Source organism: Pinus tabuliformis, chromosome 8 (assembly GCF_031772625.1).
Source record: "Pinus tabuliformis cultivar Carrire ecotype Pingquan chromosome 8, CPIR1, whole genome shotgun sequence".
NCBI classification, from domain to species: Eukaryota; Viridiplantae; Streptophyta; class Pinopsida; order Pinales; family Pinaceae; genus Pinus; species Pinus tabuliformis.
Window position 1 is genome coordinate 1,912,533,941 of NC_142294.1, and position 17,878 is coordinate 1,912,551,818.

The 17,878-nt window shown below is 38.9% G+C and overlaps 1 protein-coding gene across 1 annotated transcript in view; it reads right to left on the bottom strand.

Annotated features, from left to right (window-relative positions):
- LOC149244106 (APO protein 4, mitochondrial-like) overlaps positions 1-15,478 on the bottom strand; it is a 62,327-nt gene extending 46,849 nt beyond the window's left edge. The window contains exons 1-2 of the mRNA XM_089374739.1: positions 15,326-15,478; positions 14,822-15,084 (exon numbers count right to left, since the gene is read on the bottom strand). Of these exons, the coding sequence (XP_089230865.1) occupies positions 14,822-15,078 (257 nt within the window). The 5' untranslated portion in view covers positions 15,079-15,084; positions 15,326-15,478. The remainder of the gene's footprint in view (positions 1-14,821; positions 15,085-15,325) is intronic.
- Positions 15,479-17,878: the final 2,400 nt, after the last annotated feature.

Consider the following 17,878-nt stretch of genomic DNA (forward strand, 5'->3'; position numbering starts at 1 on the left):
CTACAATGTCATCAATTAGAAATGTTAACTTTGAACCTGGTCAACGAAGAAGCGCCAGAAGTCCAAGAGCTAATTCAAAAGCACGAAAAAGTCTTCCAAGACCTTCCAATGAAGATGCCTCCTAAAAGAGAAATCGAGCATACAATAGAAGTCAAAGCAGGATCAAATCCCATCAACATCAAACTATATCGATATCCACATCATCAAAAAACTGAAATTGAGAGATTAGTCCAAGATCTTTTAAAGTGTGGCATCATCACAAAAAGTAAAAGTCTGTATGTTGCTCCAATTGTATTAGTTCGAAAGAAAGATGGATCGTTCAGATTATGAATCGATTATCGAGGACTAAACAAAATAACAATTAAAAACAAGTTTCCAATTCCTTTTATCGATGAAATGTTGGATGAACTACATGGCGCTAAATACTTCTCAAAATTGGACTTAAGGTCAGGGTATTACCAAATCAGAATAAGGTTGGAAGACGTAGCAAAAATTGCATTCCAAACACATGAAGGTCATTACGAGTTTAAAGTAATGCCTTTTGGTTTAACCAATGCACTGGCAACATTCCAAGCTACTATGAACGAGCTATTCCGTCCATATCTAAGGAAGTTTGTGTTAGTGTTCTTTGATGACATTCTAATTTATAGTAAAACATGGAAGGAGCACCTACAACATTTTGAGCAAGTCCTTGATGTATTAGAAGAGCATCAATTCTATGCCAAGAAGTCCAAATGCACTTTTGGGAAGGAAGAAGTAGAGTATCTCGGACATATAATATCCAAAGGATTTAAAGTAGATCCTAGTAAGATCAAGGCTATAAGGGAATGGCCCAAACCAATTAATATCTCCAAGTTAAGAGGATTCTTAGGATTAATCGGGTATTATCGAAGATTTATAAACAACTATGCACATATAACCGCACCCCTAACGAACCTTCTAAAGAAGAACTCATTTCGATGGAATGATGAGGCATAAAAGTGTTTTGAAGACTTGAAGAAAGTTATGTCTAATGCCCCTGTATTGGCAACTCCAGACTTTTCAAAACCATTTTTAATTGAGTGTGATGCTTCAGGTTTTGGCATAGGAGCAGTACTAATGCAAGATGGCCATTTGTAACTGAGTGTGATGCTTCAGGTTTTGAGTGTGATGGCTTCAAGTTTTCCCTCCTTAGTCTTAAAGGGGTCAAATTTGGGCAAAGAGAAAAGAGAAAATTTATGAAGAAAAGTTCAAGTGACCACCAACAAAGGAGGGTCAGTGCCTTATTCTTAGGCAGGTGGAGTCTATAATGTGATAAATCAGCCAATAAGTTTTCAAGGAGGCATGATTTTGATGCCCTAGCAACCAAAATTTCAATAATTGCCTATGCAATGGATAATGGATTTTCCATGGGAGAGCTACCAAGAGTTCACCAATAGGAAATCCATTCACGTGTTACAAATGAGTAATGCATGAAATAGATCATCTAAATAGCATTTAATATATCTTCAAGAAATTAGGGCACAATTAGCACAACCTAGAATCAACATTATTCCATACATTAGGCATGAAGAGAATAGATATTCAAAAATTATGTATACTTACAAGATAACATGCAAAGATTCCATTCATTTGTCCAAAGAATAGCTCCAAAGATAACCAAAATGAGCTCCAAATATCAAAGTGCATTTATAGATCCAATCTCTACCACAAGAAAAGAGGGTTGAAATTCCTCTCAAGAGAGAGAGGTTGAAATCTCCAAGTGTGTGATGATGAGATTCAAAAATGATATGTTCTAAATATAAATGAGGCATACGAATGCCTATTTAGCCTACAAGCCCCTCTAAAATTATAAAATAATATGCAAAATAGGACTAGGTCACAAGTTGAATTAGTAGCCTTTGTGATGAAATTAATCTCCACATGATCAAGCCGAAATGATGACGACATGATAATGTGGGCTTGCTAAGGGCAAGCGTTGAGGGCCTCGATTAGTGTAGAGGCCCTCTAAATTCACCTTCTAGGCATTGGCGCCCCTAGATGTCAATCAAACTCATCCTACAGGCCCTAGTTATTAGTTTGGGGCACAATATGGGTCTCATGGGTCTCCAGATGATGAATAATCTTGACGTTGCTCCAATGTTGGGGGCTTTCAAAGGTGATGCTATCCCTCCCTGTCTCGAGGAGAATATCCTCCTCCGGGCCCTGGATAAACTACCATCCCTCTAGAAATGCTAAGTTGGTCGGGAGGCTTGCTCAATCCAGGTGCATCATCCCATAAAAGTCATCGATGTAGGGCAAAGTGTGTTGAAAATAGTAGCGAGAAAGGTCCTTCTTTGACTTGTGCCTTAATCAAAGAGACCATAAAAATTTTTCCTTAGCATGGCGAGTTCCTAAAAATCAAGACAGTCATGGAGAAGTTTATCTCATACGAACAGTTGGAGGCTCAATTGTTTGTCTCCTAGTGCGAGTTAGCCTTAGAAAAGGACGAGTGACCAGTCTCAAAGGCTATTTGTGGCTAGGATGAGTTGCTAGAGTCAGTTAAACTCGGTTAACTAGTCAATCACAAGTCGGAGTTGTTGAAAAATGTGTAACTAGGTTCGGTCTTCATAAATATGAAATGTACCTTTGATTCTTGTAAATTGTAAAATGAAATAAAATTATTATTATTTTTGGAGCATGGCTTTCATGCTCAAGGTCTTTTATTTTATAGGTCAAGCACCCATTGAGTGCTTCTAGGGTTGGTCCTAGGTCAAGAAGTCAAAAAAAGTCAGTCATAAGTTGAAGACCCCATCAAGCACATTGTAACTTGTAAAGAAAAATATTTTTGTCCTTAAAAGTGTCAAAATACACTTCAAGGCCAAGTCAGCCTAATTTGAGGAGCCACGTCCACCTTGAGAAGCCTATATAAAGGAGAAAACTCGACCTCCTTGAAGCACATTCATCACTCACTCATCCAAGCAAAGGAGGAACAAGAAGAAGGAAGAGGACAAAGGAGACTTGTTTTGGGCTATTTCTCTCTCACACGTGCGAAGGAAGGCTAGGGTTTTTGCAGCAGATCTAGGGTTTTCTTCTACAAGTTCGATCTTGAAGAAGGGAAGGAAAGAAGGTCAAGCGAAGGTCACAAGAAGCCATCCTCAAGCTCCAGAAGGAAGAGAAAGCCAAGTGAAGGTCTAAGGAAGCCTTGGAAGGCTAAACGGAAAGCCTAGAAACAACTCAATTAAATTAATTGATCGATAATTAAAAAATGCATAAGACCAACTTAGGGAAATCGATTAATTAATAGTAATTAAATGAGAAAGGTGACAATTCTCTAGAAACTCACACAGATTGACTTGGAGATGATCTCAGCCATTGATTAAGTTTTAATCTTGATCATTGGAATCCCAACTGGAGATTATAAGAAAAGGTCGATGGGTAGATGAAAAACACACTAGTTGCAGATACTCAGTGATCAAGGCAGTTTGATTTCCTAGTTGCAGGTGATTCAGCAAAGAGATCGAGCTAGTGATCTTGTAGCAAGAGGCAGAGGGGCAACATAGAGGTTTTCTAGAGGAGTTTCCAATTCCGAAAGAGGTAGAAGAGGAGGTTGAAATTTTTCTCCAGGATGTTGCACAAAGCCTCAATTGAGCAGTTCGATTCAGCCATAAGTGAGGTCGATTCAGCTTCCAGTGGCCGCGAATATTTCCAAAAGGTCGGGAGGATCACTTCCAGAGGCAGAGACAGGCAAGACGTCATCTTCATAGGCATATTTCAACTAGTGCATGTAGGCTTGTACAGAGGCAACGCAAAAGGTCCTGCACAAGGGTTTGGACGGCTTGTTTCTGAGGCAGCTTGTTGCAGGATTGACTGTGGAGGAGGCTAAATTCCCTTAGTTGATTTTTGTCAGTATCTCTCTTACATAAAAACGCCAGTTTGAAGTCATTTTATTGCACTCAAAATTTTTGTTGGTGCATAGTAATAAAACCCTCAACAGCTGCACCGGTTTTCCTACATTGGGTTTTTCCGCGGACATTTGTCCAAAAATAATTGTGTCATTTTTATGCGTGTGCTGGCATTTCTTAGTTCCTATTTTTTCCACAGTATTTTTTTATGGTGGAGAAATTGCAGTGTGAATTATTTGTTGTTTGTCGTAGCAAATAAACTGCTTAATAATTAACCAACTAGAAGAATAATTTCCGGTTGCTGCATTTCAAGAAAATTTTCACAATTCAGTTGATGAAAGGAGCCATATGGTTGATAAGAGGGCAGTTCCAGAAGTCCCTAAGAGCGATGATTATGGAGCATCCATATCAGTGTTAGTGGGCAGTTTGTTGGACCCTCAGAGCTGACGATCTTAAAGGAGCGTGAGAGCAGCTAGTGGGCAGATTTGTTTGAGATAGGTGCAACCTTGAGCAACAAAGCAGGGAGAGCTTAGAGTAGAGAAGTAATGGTTGAGCAAGAGCAGGATAATCTCTCAAGATGGAACCTCAGCTAGTATCTCAGTTTGAGTCTAAGCTAGTTGGCAGTTGGCCTAACCAACATGATGATGATGACCATAGCCCATGGCGAGTGGAGGCAGCCACTCAGACAAAGAATCCTAGTTTAGGGAGAGTTTGAGCCAATTGTGTAGAGGATTTGGTTAAGGGAGATCATAAGAGAGTTGAATCTTCCAATATCATTTCTAGCCAAAGGACGCAGCCACAGAGGTACACAGGGTACATGGCACTTATGACTGAAGTGATGCACTCACAGAACATGGTGGGAAAGAACAAGTTTTCAAATCAGGTTCTCTGGGGAAAGCAGGGAAGTCTTCTAGTTCAGAGGGAGCAGTTGCAGCAGCAGAGAATGTGGTAGTGTTGAAAACAGATACAGGTGGACGAGGTTCTTCCAGAAGCTCCTTTCTCGCTAAGATGCAGTGTTGAAAATAGTAGCGAAAAAGGTCCTTCTTTGACTTGTGCCTTAAGCAAAGAGACCAAAAGCAGTTTTTAGTTAGCATGCATGAGTTCCTAAAAGTTAGGGCAAGTTCCTAAAAATCAGGACAGTCATGGAGCAATTTAACTCATACGAACAGTTGGAGGCTCAGTTGTTTGTCTCCTAGTGCGATTTAGCTTTGGAAAAGGACGAGTGACTAGTCTCAAATGCTATTTGTGGCCAAGACGAGTTGCTAGAATCAGTTAGACTCAGTTAACTAGTCAATCACAAGTCGGAGTTCCAAAAATGAACTTGCCAAATTTAGATGGGTCTAAAAGCTTATAAGGAAGACGAAGGCAAAGAGATCGTCATTGTTTTGTGAGCACAAGTTGGTGAGACAAAGTAATAGAGAGCACAAGTTTGTGTGTGTGAGAGCTTATGAGAGGAATAGTGTGCAAGAGAAGCTTGTGCACAGATTAGTAGAGGCTATTTTTCCCTTGGGAAGTACACTAGCAATTAGGAAGTATTTCCTAGTTAAATAGGAGCTGCCTATGCACATAGATTGAGGGAAACAGATCAGGGATGTTGCAAGGAGTGTTTCGGCTTAGTACAAGAAGAGAAAACAAGATTGGTTTCTATTGAAACAAGTTGTATTGTAAGAGATTGTTGCTCATTTTTCTATCAATAAAATTCTCAAACAAGCAGAGGGTTTTCCCAATTGATTTCCCTAGAAAAAAATTGTGTTTTTATATTGTGTAACTGTGTTATTTTTGTTCTTATTCCACTACAAAATTAGTAGAGAAAATTATGTCTTGAGTTATGTAAAAATTTCTCATTTCCCACCCCGGTTTTCAGTTTCACCTTATTTCTCCAAAATAGTTAAATGCCCTTTCCCATATCCATACATTTAACAGCTGAAAAATAAATTTTGCTGAAAACACAAATTCTGGAAATTTTACAAAATGCTGAAAAATGCAGAAATAAAAAAATCAGCACATACAAACAGCCATTTAACTCATTTAAACACAGTGATTTTTTGTCAAGGTGACCCTGGAAAAACCCCCTACAACTCTTGGGGAAAACCAGTTCGAGAGCTCTTTCTTATTTCTGGAAAATGCTTTTTACAATGAGAAATATTCAACAAAAAATCAACAAGCAAACTTTACAACTTATCTCGTTTTTCGTGCCTCACAGCGAACTGGAAAAACTTGCAATAGCAAAACAGAACAGCAATAAATGTTGTACGGCCTCCTAGAAAAGCGTGCAAGCTGCCATTAAATACGCTGTACGGATTTCCTCGATTTGCGTGCAGAAAAAACCAGCAAAACAGCTATACGGATTTGCCTTGATTTGCGTGCCAAGGTATAGCCACTTGCTATACGGATTTCTGCTCCTCGATTTCTATGCACTTGCTGTACGGATTTCTAGAAAAACGTGCCCAATATCTGCCTTTCACTGTGTGCTAATTCAGCTGTATGAGTTTGCTAAAATGTTGCCTGGGAATGTGTGCCAAGCTGCTGCCTCCTTCTCCTCCCTATCCAAAAATCTCCCTTGCTCTCTTGCTCTCTCTCTCTCTCAATCTGCTCATGAAAGAATGAATGACCTTTTCCTCCTTTTCCTCCCTTAATCTAACCCTAAGTGACTTTTGGGTAATCCCTAAATCCAATGGCTGAAATAGATTGAGATCTAGGGCTGAGATTAAATGCTCATTTAAATCTCACTTTCTATTTGTTAATTCACCCCACTTTAATAAAGACCCACTTAGTCATTTATTTCCAAAGTCACTTTTCCTTTCTAATTTTACATTGACTTTATTAAAGTCACTTTAAAATTAGACTTTAGTAACTTTATCACTTAAAGTCATTTTTAAATTAGATTTGACTTTATAAAAATTATAAAGTCACTTTAGGAGAAAAATTAAATTCTTTTGGACACTTTTCCCTAGGCCAAAGATTAAAGCCTTAGGGAACCACCTGTCCTCCGGTACCAAATTTCAACAAGTTACGAGTGAGGTTCAAATTTGTTCATTCAAGCAAATCAGAATTTTCATGGAATTTCTACAAAGTGTTGGAACAATGTGGATGTTGAAGATATCCATGGATGCTAGTGATGCTCTACAATTGTCAAGAATCCCATGGCTCGGAACAATGTGGATGTTGAAGGTATCCATGGATGCTAGTGATGCTCTACAATTGTCAAGAATCCCATGGCTCTCAATGCATCACTTGTGGGTGCCAATATGTTCTTCTAGTGGACTTGGGCCCTAGTTTTGTTGTCCAACCCATGATGAAACCACTTGCCAATTAGACACAATATCTACTGCTACATCTTCACCATTAGGTACATTTAATCGTTATTGCATCTAAGTGCACCAAGCTTGTTAGTTATGGGCAAATTGACATTTCTTACAAGGCTTTCCTTCCAAATTTGGGGCTTTAATCTCATAAGAATGTTACCTCCCTCGACAGGAGTGGCTAATAGACCACCCTATTAGGTGTTTCCAACCCCTAAGGGGAAATACATGTCCCTGGTCCACCCTTCAACGGATAGGTGTCATGAATAATGATGAAATGGAAGGGAGAGGCTTCATGGCCAAGTGTCATGGTCATGGATTAGCATGAATGAGACTCCACATCATGGGTGTATAGATGGGAGGAGGGAGAAATTGTGGAAGCATGAGTTACCTCGGCCTTTGTTTTTCCATTCCTCTAATTGTTTTTACTTTTTCTTGACTTTTCTTTGTATTATTGCTCGAAGCTCCAAGGAATGTGAGCATGCTTTGTATGATGTGTACTAACTATTACCCCCTTAGTGGTGGGGCAATTCGTTGCCCACTAGGGGTTGGGACATGCAAGGGTTCCTTTTCCATAATGTGGCAAGGCAACATTGGCCCAAGAACCAAGTGATGGCCATAGTATGGATGTAGAGCTCATGCTTCGCTTTTGACCATGTCCTAATTTGTAAGTCTCGGCCATCTTTTGCATTTTTATAATTTTCTTCTCTTTTGTTTTGCTTGTGGCCATCATATGTTTTTTCCTTTTCTTTTAGCAGCATCAACCTCCCAAGGAAAATTCCCAAGCCCAACCCAGGTACGAGGATGTATGAGTGCCAAATCCCAATGAACCAATGATCAATTGAACCTGAAGAATGGAGGTGGAGTATGGGGCTCATGATGTGAAATGGAAAGTGGTAAGTATGGAAAGGGAGAGATGGGACTACACTATCTCAATCAAGGTTTCTCAAGTAGTGCCCTTCCTAAAGCCATGGGCCATTAGGGGAGGTCCCACTGAACTAGGGTTGAAGATTAATCCCCCATTTAAGGTGAGGGAAGAAGACTATGGTCAAAACCCTTCCCTATTCCAAGTTATCCCATAATCCATGTCAAATGCCCTAATAAAAACAAGCATAAGCACTCCATTGCAAAATGAATAAAGTACCTTTTGGGTCGAATTGCCCACCTTCCAACATGTGACCTTGGAAAATGGGTGAGGAAACATATGAGTGATGCAGGTGGTGGAGATATGAATGGCACATCACATTGGCTACTCCATGGTTATTAGGGGTTTTTGGCTACCGGCAGGAAGAGATGAATAGGAGAAAAGTTTCTCCTAGGAGTCACCCACTTTTGGTGGGTAACATCTGGCTCCAACTGGGAAATGAGCTCACCATAGAGCACATGATCCATGTAGTCGAATAGGGAGTTCATGTTATGAAACCAGCTTACAAAATAGAAGAGATAGATCAACGACTCCAAAATAAGCCTCTTCGAGGGGGCAACCTCCTTTACATTACACCAATGAACAATTCTTCGATGATACAAATGACAAGACCTCCTTTCTATATATAGGAGTCTAAGGGGTCACAATATAATCAGAGCCTACATAACAATAATATTGTAAGGGCACAACAATAACAATAGTGGGCTTCTATGGGACACAACAATAACAATATGAGGACTACATGGGCACAACAATAGAATAAGGGGGTTGCACTAATAACAATAAGGGGCTACACTAGTAGTATAAGGACCTAACAATTCATGAGAACTCCAACAATCCCCTGAACCGTAGACCTGTAACCTGCACATTGCAATACAATTGTTTGGGAGGATCTGCATTGGTCATACTGTAATCGCCCATGTCTTTCATAAAAGTAATAATCCATATAGAAAAAGGAAATATACACTAAGTGCAAGCTAATCTATATGCAATCTATTCTAGCATGAGAACATTGGATGATGATGTTAGTTGCGCAAAAGAAATAAGTAATGCACCTACACCAGCATGCATAGCATGCACACTATACATGAGATAAGTATAGTCATATAACCAAAGCAACCAACACATCATTAGATCAATGTAACAACACTTGCCCTTATGAGTGATTATGATATAGGGCAACCAAATATCACATCCTACTTGGCAAGATTGGCATGAAGAGTCACAAGGGTGGGAGGTGGGAATAGCAACATTGACCCAGGAACTGGGTGATGGCCATACGAGAGAGGTAGAGCTCATGCTTGGCTTTCTTCCATGATTGCTCCCTCCTCACATCTATACACTCAGGATGAGGTACTTCATCATAGCCGGTCCCTTTAACCATGGCACTTGGCCATGAAGTCGTTTCCCCTCTATTCCATCATTATTTACATGGCACCTATCGATTCAAAGGTGGACCAAGGACATGTCACATCCATTTGGGGGTGGAGAACACCTAATAGGGTCATCTACTAACCACTCCTACCTAGGGTGGTACACCATTATGTGACTAAGGCCCCAATTTTGAAAGAGAAGCCTCATATGAAATGTTATTTTTTCCATTTCTTTCGAGTTTGGTTCACTTATATGCAATAATGATTAATATACCTAACGCTGAAAGTTGCAACATTGGATATTGTGTGTAATTGGCAAGTGGTTCCATCTATAGGTTTGGACAACTTAACTGGGGTGCAAGTCCTCCAGAGGAACATACTGAGACCCACAGGTGATGCACTAAGAGCCATGGGACTTCGGGCAATTGTAGAGCATCATTCACGGCCATGGGGACCTTCAGCACCCACAGGGTTCCTGTATTTTCTTTATTATTCATGTGATGAAGCACCAGGACCAACATTCCCCCCAGCCGACTTAGCAGTGATAACATGGTTTGGCAATTGATCCAGGGCCCAGATGAGGTTTGTCTCATGCCTTGAGAGTCTGAGACATGGGAGAAATAGCACCATCTTCATTGCCCTCAATGTTGGAGCAGAATTAGGCTTATTCATCATCTGGAGACCCATGAGACCCAGTTTTGTGCCCCAAACCCACATTTGGGGGCTATAAGATGATTTTCAGAGAGATCTAGGGGCCCACCCATTGACCTTGAGTTTAGGAGCCCTATACACTTGCAATGGCACCAAGGAGCTCAATGCAAGCCCTGGAAGGGCATATGGCAGCATGATGTCAGCATTTCGGCCCTTTTGTGGGGAGATTTACTATGTTTCACATTGGCTACAAGGTCGGCTCGCAACCTTGATTAGTTCTTGCCCATTATTTTAATGTTTGAGGGGCTTCTAGGCATAATTAGACATTAGTAGCACACATATATATTAGAGATCATTCATTTGTGATCTTTCATCATCATCACTCTTGGAATCTCAACCTCATTGAGGAATTCGACCTCTCTAGAGGGATTGGACTTATTCTCTTATAGTTGTTTTGGATCTATTGGATGTATTTTGACATTTGGAGCTAATCTTGGATATTTTTTGGAGCAATTCTTTGGCATAATGGAAGGAATTCTTGCATGTTTTCTTGTAAGTGCACTTTATTGTTGAATATCTATTTTTCATGTCTAATGTATGGAATTATTCATTCTAGATCATGATAAATTGTGCCCTAATTTGTTGAAGATTAATTGAATTACTATCTAGATGAATATTGCACACATTACTCATGTATAACATGTGATGAATAGTCCTAATGATGAACTCATTGAAGCTCTCCCATAAAAATCCATTTTTCCATTGAGTGGGTAAATGCTTGAAATTTGTTTGCTAGGGCATCAAATTTCGGCCTCCTTGAAAACAGGTTTGGCTAACCTAAATCATCCTAGACTCCATTCTCCCAAGGAACAAAGAACTAGTCAAATTGGTTGGTGATCAATCTTATATTTTATCAATCTTCTCTCTCTTAATTTCGGTACTTTCAAGGCTAGGGTGGAAAGCTAGGGCTTGGTACGAATTTCAAAGGAGGAAGGGTTTTGGTAATTCGAGACCCTAAACATCAAGAGGGCAGGGTTTGCCACAAAACCTATCAATTTGGTTGGTATCCACTCCAATTTCATCCATAAATTCTCATGTTGTAGGTGTTTGCCCTAAGAGGTAAACCTTAGTTTTTCTTCCCTCAACATAAAGACTTCCTTAAAGGTTTCATGAACCTTGGCATAGCTAACATACATTTTAAGAAACCTTTTCTCCTAGCCTCGACCTTGAGTTGCTCCAACACTCGTCAAATTGCTCAAACCTTGAGTCTTGTACCCTTGTTTCTAGGCCTCTTTATAGAAAGGGAAATGCTTCTTTGTGAAGCCTTGAGCATAAATTGTATCTTTCTTGAAGACTTCCTAGTGAGATCATTTCACAAATTAACTCTAGAATATCTATTATCGGTGATCTCTTTCCTAGCGAGACTCCTCCCATCGGTGAAAATATGTTAAGAGCAGGGGGTTTTCGCTGTGGTGACAATGGGCCACTACCCCATTGTTGATTCCTGGTCTAGTTTACACCTTGCAGGGTTTCTCTCTCCAAGTCCTGTTAGTTTTTTGGCAACAAGGGGAATATATCAAAAACTTCCAAAATGGCACTAAGTATAGTACATATCAGCAACAAATACATAGTCAACCAGGCTCTAAATGGCTTCTAGGATTTAGAGTCTGAAAAATACTAGCCAAGTGTTATTTAAACCTATGAACCACCCCCCCATCCCATGCATTTCTTGCAATATTTGCAATAAATCTCCTTATCAACAAGATCAGCATGGACTCATGCAGGGTCTTTGACTCTTGGGGCAATGGCCATGCTAAAATTCCAATCTACAAATTCAAATATGTAACAATGTAAGAAGCAAACCCTATCTTTAAGTATTAATGTGCGAAGTTTGTACTCCAAACTTCATAATTCCAAAAGAGTAGAAGGCTGAAAGTACATTTCTTTAAAGACCAACTTGAGATCTACAAGTTAATGAGAGGAAAACAAAGGGGCATATTTAACATTTAATTGTTAACAAATGGTATAATTGGGGCTGGGATGGATAACTGCTCTTCTATGCTACTCCAAATTTCCAAATGCTCACAAATGCTCCATGACAAAGGTGTGAGGCAAATAAAGAGAGGGGTGTCTCTTTATAGCATTTTGGTAGTGTTTAGACACTAGGTTTTGGATTTTCTTATTAAAAAATATGAATATTGCACATTAAGTTGGCCACAATGGGACCCAATACCTACTCAAGCTAATATGTACGACTCAACCTAGCATGGTCAGTGCGATACAAAACTCGCCCTCTAAACTGAGCACATGGCTGAGTCGGTACAGCAGCTAGTCAACTCAACCAGTGTTGTGAAAATTGCGATATTATCGTGATTTTATCGTTTTATCGCGAGTTTTTCAGCAGAATGAAAATATCGCGAGTTTTATTCAAAATTATCACCGGTATTTTTTTTGCCCGATTTTTTAGAAATTATCGCAAGTTTTTCAAATTATTGCGATTTTTTCCCCAAAAAAATCGCAATAAAATCGAAAATTATCGCGGGCAGTCGGGGCAGCGAGGTTTTATAAGGGATGCTAAATGTTTGAAATGCAATTTTTTTTTAAAGAAACAAATAATTTTTGAGTGGGGCAGCTTAATAATCAAGTCTAGGCCCTAGTATTGATATGTTATTCATGGTAATGTTTGACATTCTCCTTAATCTTCATTTTCATCCTTTTACTTAAATTTTTAACATTACCATGAAATAACTCAGGATGTTTGAGAGTGGTTTCGGCCTCATTGGATTTCATATGGAGAAAGTAGAATTTTAGATTTCATTCAAAATCCAGCAGACTTATCAGTTTTTCAGGATTTCGAGATTGGGAGATTGTAATGTTTCCAGGTGACACCACCTGCCCAGGCTACCCCTGCCACCAGTAGAAGACGTGGTCTACCTCCTATAGCTCCTACTTCTAGTTTTTCAGCTTCTAGAGCATAGCAGACTCCACTGCCAACTCCACCAGCACCAACATCTACATCTAGAGGGAAAGGGAAAGCTGTGGCATTTTCTCGCGAGAGTGGTTGAGGAAATCAATAGGATTTGACTTTAGTTATTTTCTTCATTTTATTGTATATGACATTATGACATGATGAGATAGATTATTATATTTTTTGTTGATATTTTGAGGTTGAGTTGGGACTCAGGAGTCAGGACATGATTCAATGTTATGTGTGACTTTAGCACTAGAAATGATATTAAACATCTTATATATTAGTTCTTTTATGATATTTATGTGTCAATGTATTTAATTTATGTTGTAGATGGTTTAGATATTAAAAAAATTGAAAAAAAAATGAATATTTTGTACCAAACAATTTTTTCTCGATTATTTCCGATTATTTCCCGATAATTACGATTTTTTCCAATTTTTTCCGCACGCCGATATTATCCCGATAACAATTAATGCAACATTGAACTCAACTGAGTTTGACCAAGTCCAAGTTGACTCGGACCACTTTTAAAAACATTTGATAGAAGCACCTTCACCTTTTATTTTTTAAAGCACAACTAACCCTACTACACAAAATATTTTTCCACGTGCTTCTCCACCACTACAATCATTTTCCCGTACTACACACCCTCCTACTTCAATTGGTACCTTCTTTGCCCCCTATACCCAACCTGGTGCACAAGCCATCTTAGCGTACAAAAAGAGGGCAAGCAATTCATCAGCATACATAGCTACATTCACGTAGAAATGATTATAGTTGGGTGGCGAATCTATCCCTTAGCAATCAATTTGACAGGTCATCTATCTTGATAATTGAAGCCGTGGATTGTTTGTACACTCTTCTCTCTCGCAAGGAATGGAATACTTCATAGTGCAATGTTCATTTCCATTGTTTTCTTGTGAATGCCTTGTTGCATACATGAGATCTTTCTCTCTCTCAAGGAATGGAATACTTCGTTGTGCTAAGTTCATTTCCGTTGTTTCCTTTCAGTTCTCTCTCTCTCAGAATGGAACACCTCAATGTCATAAAGTTCATTTCCAAAAGCTCCCCACTCTCTCTCTATACAGGAATGGAACAATTCATTGTGCTCAGTTCGTTTCCATTGTTTTCTTGTATGTGATGGATGCCTTATTCAATACATTAGTTCTCTCTCTCTCTCTCCAAAGGAATGGATACTTCATCGCGCTAGGTTCATTTCCGTTATATTCTTGCCTGTGCTTACTATCTTATTGTATAAATTGGCCAGATCTGTATTCCAACTTTAACGATCACGAACACGCCTTGTGATCTGCTGGAGATTTGGGATGTTGCTAGAATGGTAACAAATAAACAAGCAGACAAAAATCGATAACCCCAGTGAAACGATGGTGGCCCACACAAGATGCTGTATAAGACTCAAAAATGTATGCCCAACATTTCTTCAATTCAGGGCAAGGGGCAATGAATCAAATCCAAGATAAGGCAAAAAACAACATAGAAAACGGAAAATCCCCAAATAATAAAGAATTGATTTTGAATTATTTTTGTAAGTATATGGCCCTGTGAAAGGGAGTTTGGTTCTACAAATTTTGGTTTTGATTTTGTGCGAGACAGACTCTAGGGATCAAACATGACTCCCCACTTTATTAGGTGCTCAGTTTCTCAGGCGCAAAAATAAAAGCTGCAATATATATTTTGTTTCTTCACATAAAGCAATGAACAGACCATAGACTCACCTGCAAGACTTAACAGGTACAACTTTGAGCAGTTTGGATACTCCTTCTATGAGTGTAGCTCTTGCCTTCAATACTTCGTCTGCCACAGGTATCATCCTCTTAACTGCATAATCTTTGGGCTTTTGTTTTATTCGATCAAAAACCATGGGCCGCAGCTTTTTCCAGTCCACCTTTGACATAAATGACCTTAAAACAATAAGGCAGTTGTAAGAGCTGATCTGGGAGTATAACTGATAGAGCTTCTGTTGTAAATCCATATGCACCTTGAGACCAAGCCAAGAAAATACAATAAGGAAGTAATCTTAACAGATGAAAAGGGATTGAACCCAGATAAACATGTGATTAGAGAATTGCAAAACAGAGCAGTATGTGAGAATCGCAAAACACAGGTAGAAATGAAAGAAAATAGAACTTAAAAACAAATGATCCAATTTCCAGCGCATATGATTTGATTAAAATGTGTAAACCCGATCCATGGCCGCCACAAACCCTATCTCATTTTACCTTATAAGTTAGAGGATGCGTTATTGCATCGCAATGCCAAGATACGGGGACAACCTCTCATGGATCCACACCAGTGTACCCATCCAGCCCCGACGAAGATGCGCATAATGTTCCCATGGATTTCTCTCCGCTTAATACGTTACAGTAATATATATTCATATATCTGAAGGGGTTATGTAAAAATATAATAAAAATAATAAATATAACTCGTGATGGTATTCATTGATTTGAAGATTTCATATTGAGTATGTGTTCTTTCCCATTGGACCTCGTTCGTCCATTTCCTTGTCACTCATGGTAAGACTTTTTTGGGAAGGGGGGCTCAAAAACGTTGGAGTGTTATATTATTTTTAAATAAGATCCAATTTAATTTGCTACTTTATTTACAATTTTTTAAGAATTTTTGTATTTGGTGAATTATTTAGTTAAAGGTTTATTAACTCTTAAAATTTAAGCATCAAGGGCTTATATGAAAAATAGTAAGTTATTAATCTATGAACTATGTCTAAGAGTTTTTTTTGGTAACTAAACAATTTCTCATCATTTTAAATGGTTTCTTTAGTACTTTATCACATCGAATGATGCTCATAGAGGTGAAGAAATGGGATTGAAACTAGCAATCAAACCACATTACATCGAGCATCACTTTTGGGGCCTACACCTAGTAACCAAGATTTCCCAAAAGTCTAGTCATCCTGAGACTCTTCTGACTTAAGTGCACCTAACTATGGAATTTTTCCCATAATCAAACCCACTTAGTTTGCCAACCCATTTGCAAAATCTTAGTAAGTATTGTGCCTTATGAACTATTGACTAAAGCTCCCTTCACTCTTTTATTGAAGCATCAATGGGCTTCTCCAATCCAACATATGAGATATCATTTTTGAGATTATATATATAGAGTGAGTTATTAATGTATGACCCATATTAAAGAGTATCAATCGCAACTAACCAATTTCTCATGATTCTAAGTAGTCCACTTAGCACTCATTGCATAAAAGCATGTTCACAACGGTGAAGAAGTGGGATTGAAACTAGCAAAGTGAATCGCATAACATCAATTGTCACCTGCAAAGCTTGCACCCAGTAACCAAGACTTGTCAAGAGGTCACCCATCCCAATATTCCTCTGTCTCAAGCACACTTAACTATGGAGTGTTGTCCCTAATGCAATGAGTGCTAAATGGACTGTTCAAAATCATGAGAAATTGGTTAGTTGCGGCCAATACTCATGGGTATAGGTCATAGATTACTGACTCAATCTACCCAAATAATCCTCAAAATGATGTTTCATATGTGGACCAAAGAAGCCGATCATGATTATTAGGTTTTATCATGAAACCCAAGTATTTTATACTTTCATCCAAAGAGCCACATTTTATAGGGAAGAGTTGAGAAATATGTGTCTCAACACCCTCTTAGAGCTCATTATATATCAAACTAGACCTAAATAAATTTACCTCCATTCCCATTGCATTGTGAATAAGTCAAATATCTTCTTTAGTCACTTCATCTCAAATAAAGAACCATTCTATAACACTAAGATAGCATCCACAAAGTAATTAAGTGATGGTAAAGGAATTCGAAGGGTTAAGTGCTTTGGATTTGCCTTCTCTTCTAACCTCTAATAAAAATGATGCACAAACTTTTGACCATCAATAAAAAGAGAAATAGGGACAAAGGGCACCTTTGTCTGAGGTCTTGAGAGGCATAGAAAAAACCAAATGGATATGTATTAACCAAAATTGCTGAGGATGCAACTAACATGTAACATACAACCTAATTGACAAGCGACAAGCTCATTCTAATCTGGAGCAATATAGCCTAATATACAACTAATTCACATTTGTCATAAGCTTTCACAGGGTCAGTTTTCATAACAATACTTGGGATTTTGCCTATTTTAATGGAGTGGATACCTTGTTGTGTAGTCCTTATTACATCCATAATTCTTCTATTAAAAATAAAACTAAAAATGAGCTTATATATAACATCACAAAGTGAGATATATAAAATCCCCAAACATGGATGGCTCATTCTTCTTTGGAAAAAGGTTGAATTAATTGCTTCAAGGACTTTTCCTGAAACTTTAGACTCCTCTATTGGGTGTGTGTTATATTCTTTCCATGACTAGCCCCGGTAGTGAAGTGAGGGGGGTTAGAGGGGCGGCGACCAACTCCACCTTCGTTGCGTCAACTGCAGCGAGGGGGTCATAGGGCGGCGACAACCCCCCCCCGTCAGGAGGTTTGAGGGGGTTGGTAGCCCCCCTCTACGGGGTCCGGGGCAGCACCCCAGGGAATTTATTTTTTTGGACCCTATATTAGGTGGGCGGACCTACCTATGGTTTTGTGCATGGGTTTTGAACATGGTTTTGGGCATGATGACTTTCTGTCCATGGTATCTTGTACATCTCGTCAAGGCAACTACAGTTATGTTCTAATCCATGTTTAATGGATTGGGGTTTATGGATGCTTCGGCATGTATATATATGTATTGTAGCATTGAAAGGAATATAATGAAAAATCAATCTGGTAGTCCCAATTTTGGGATCCAG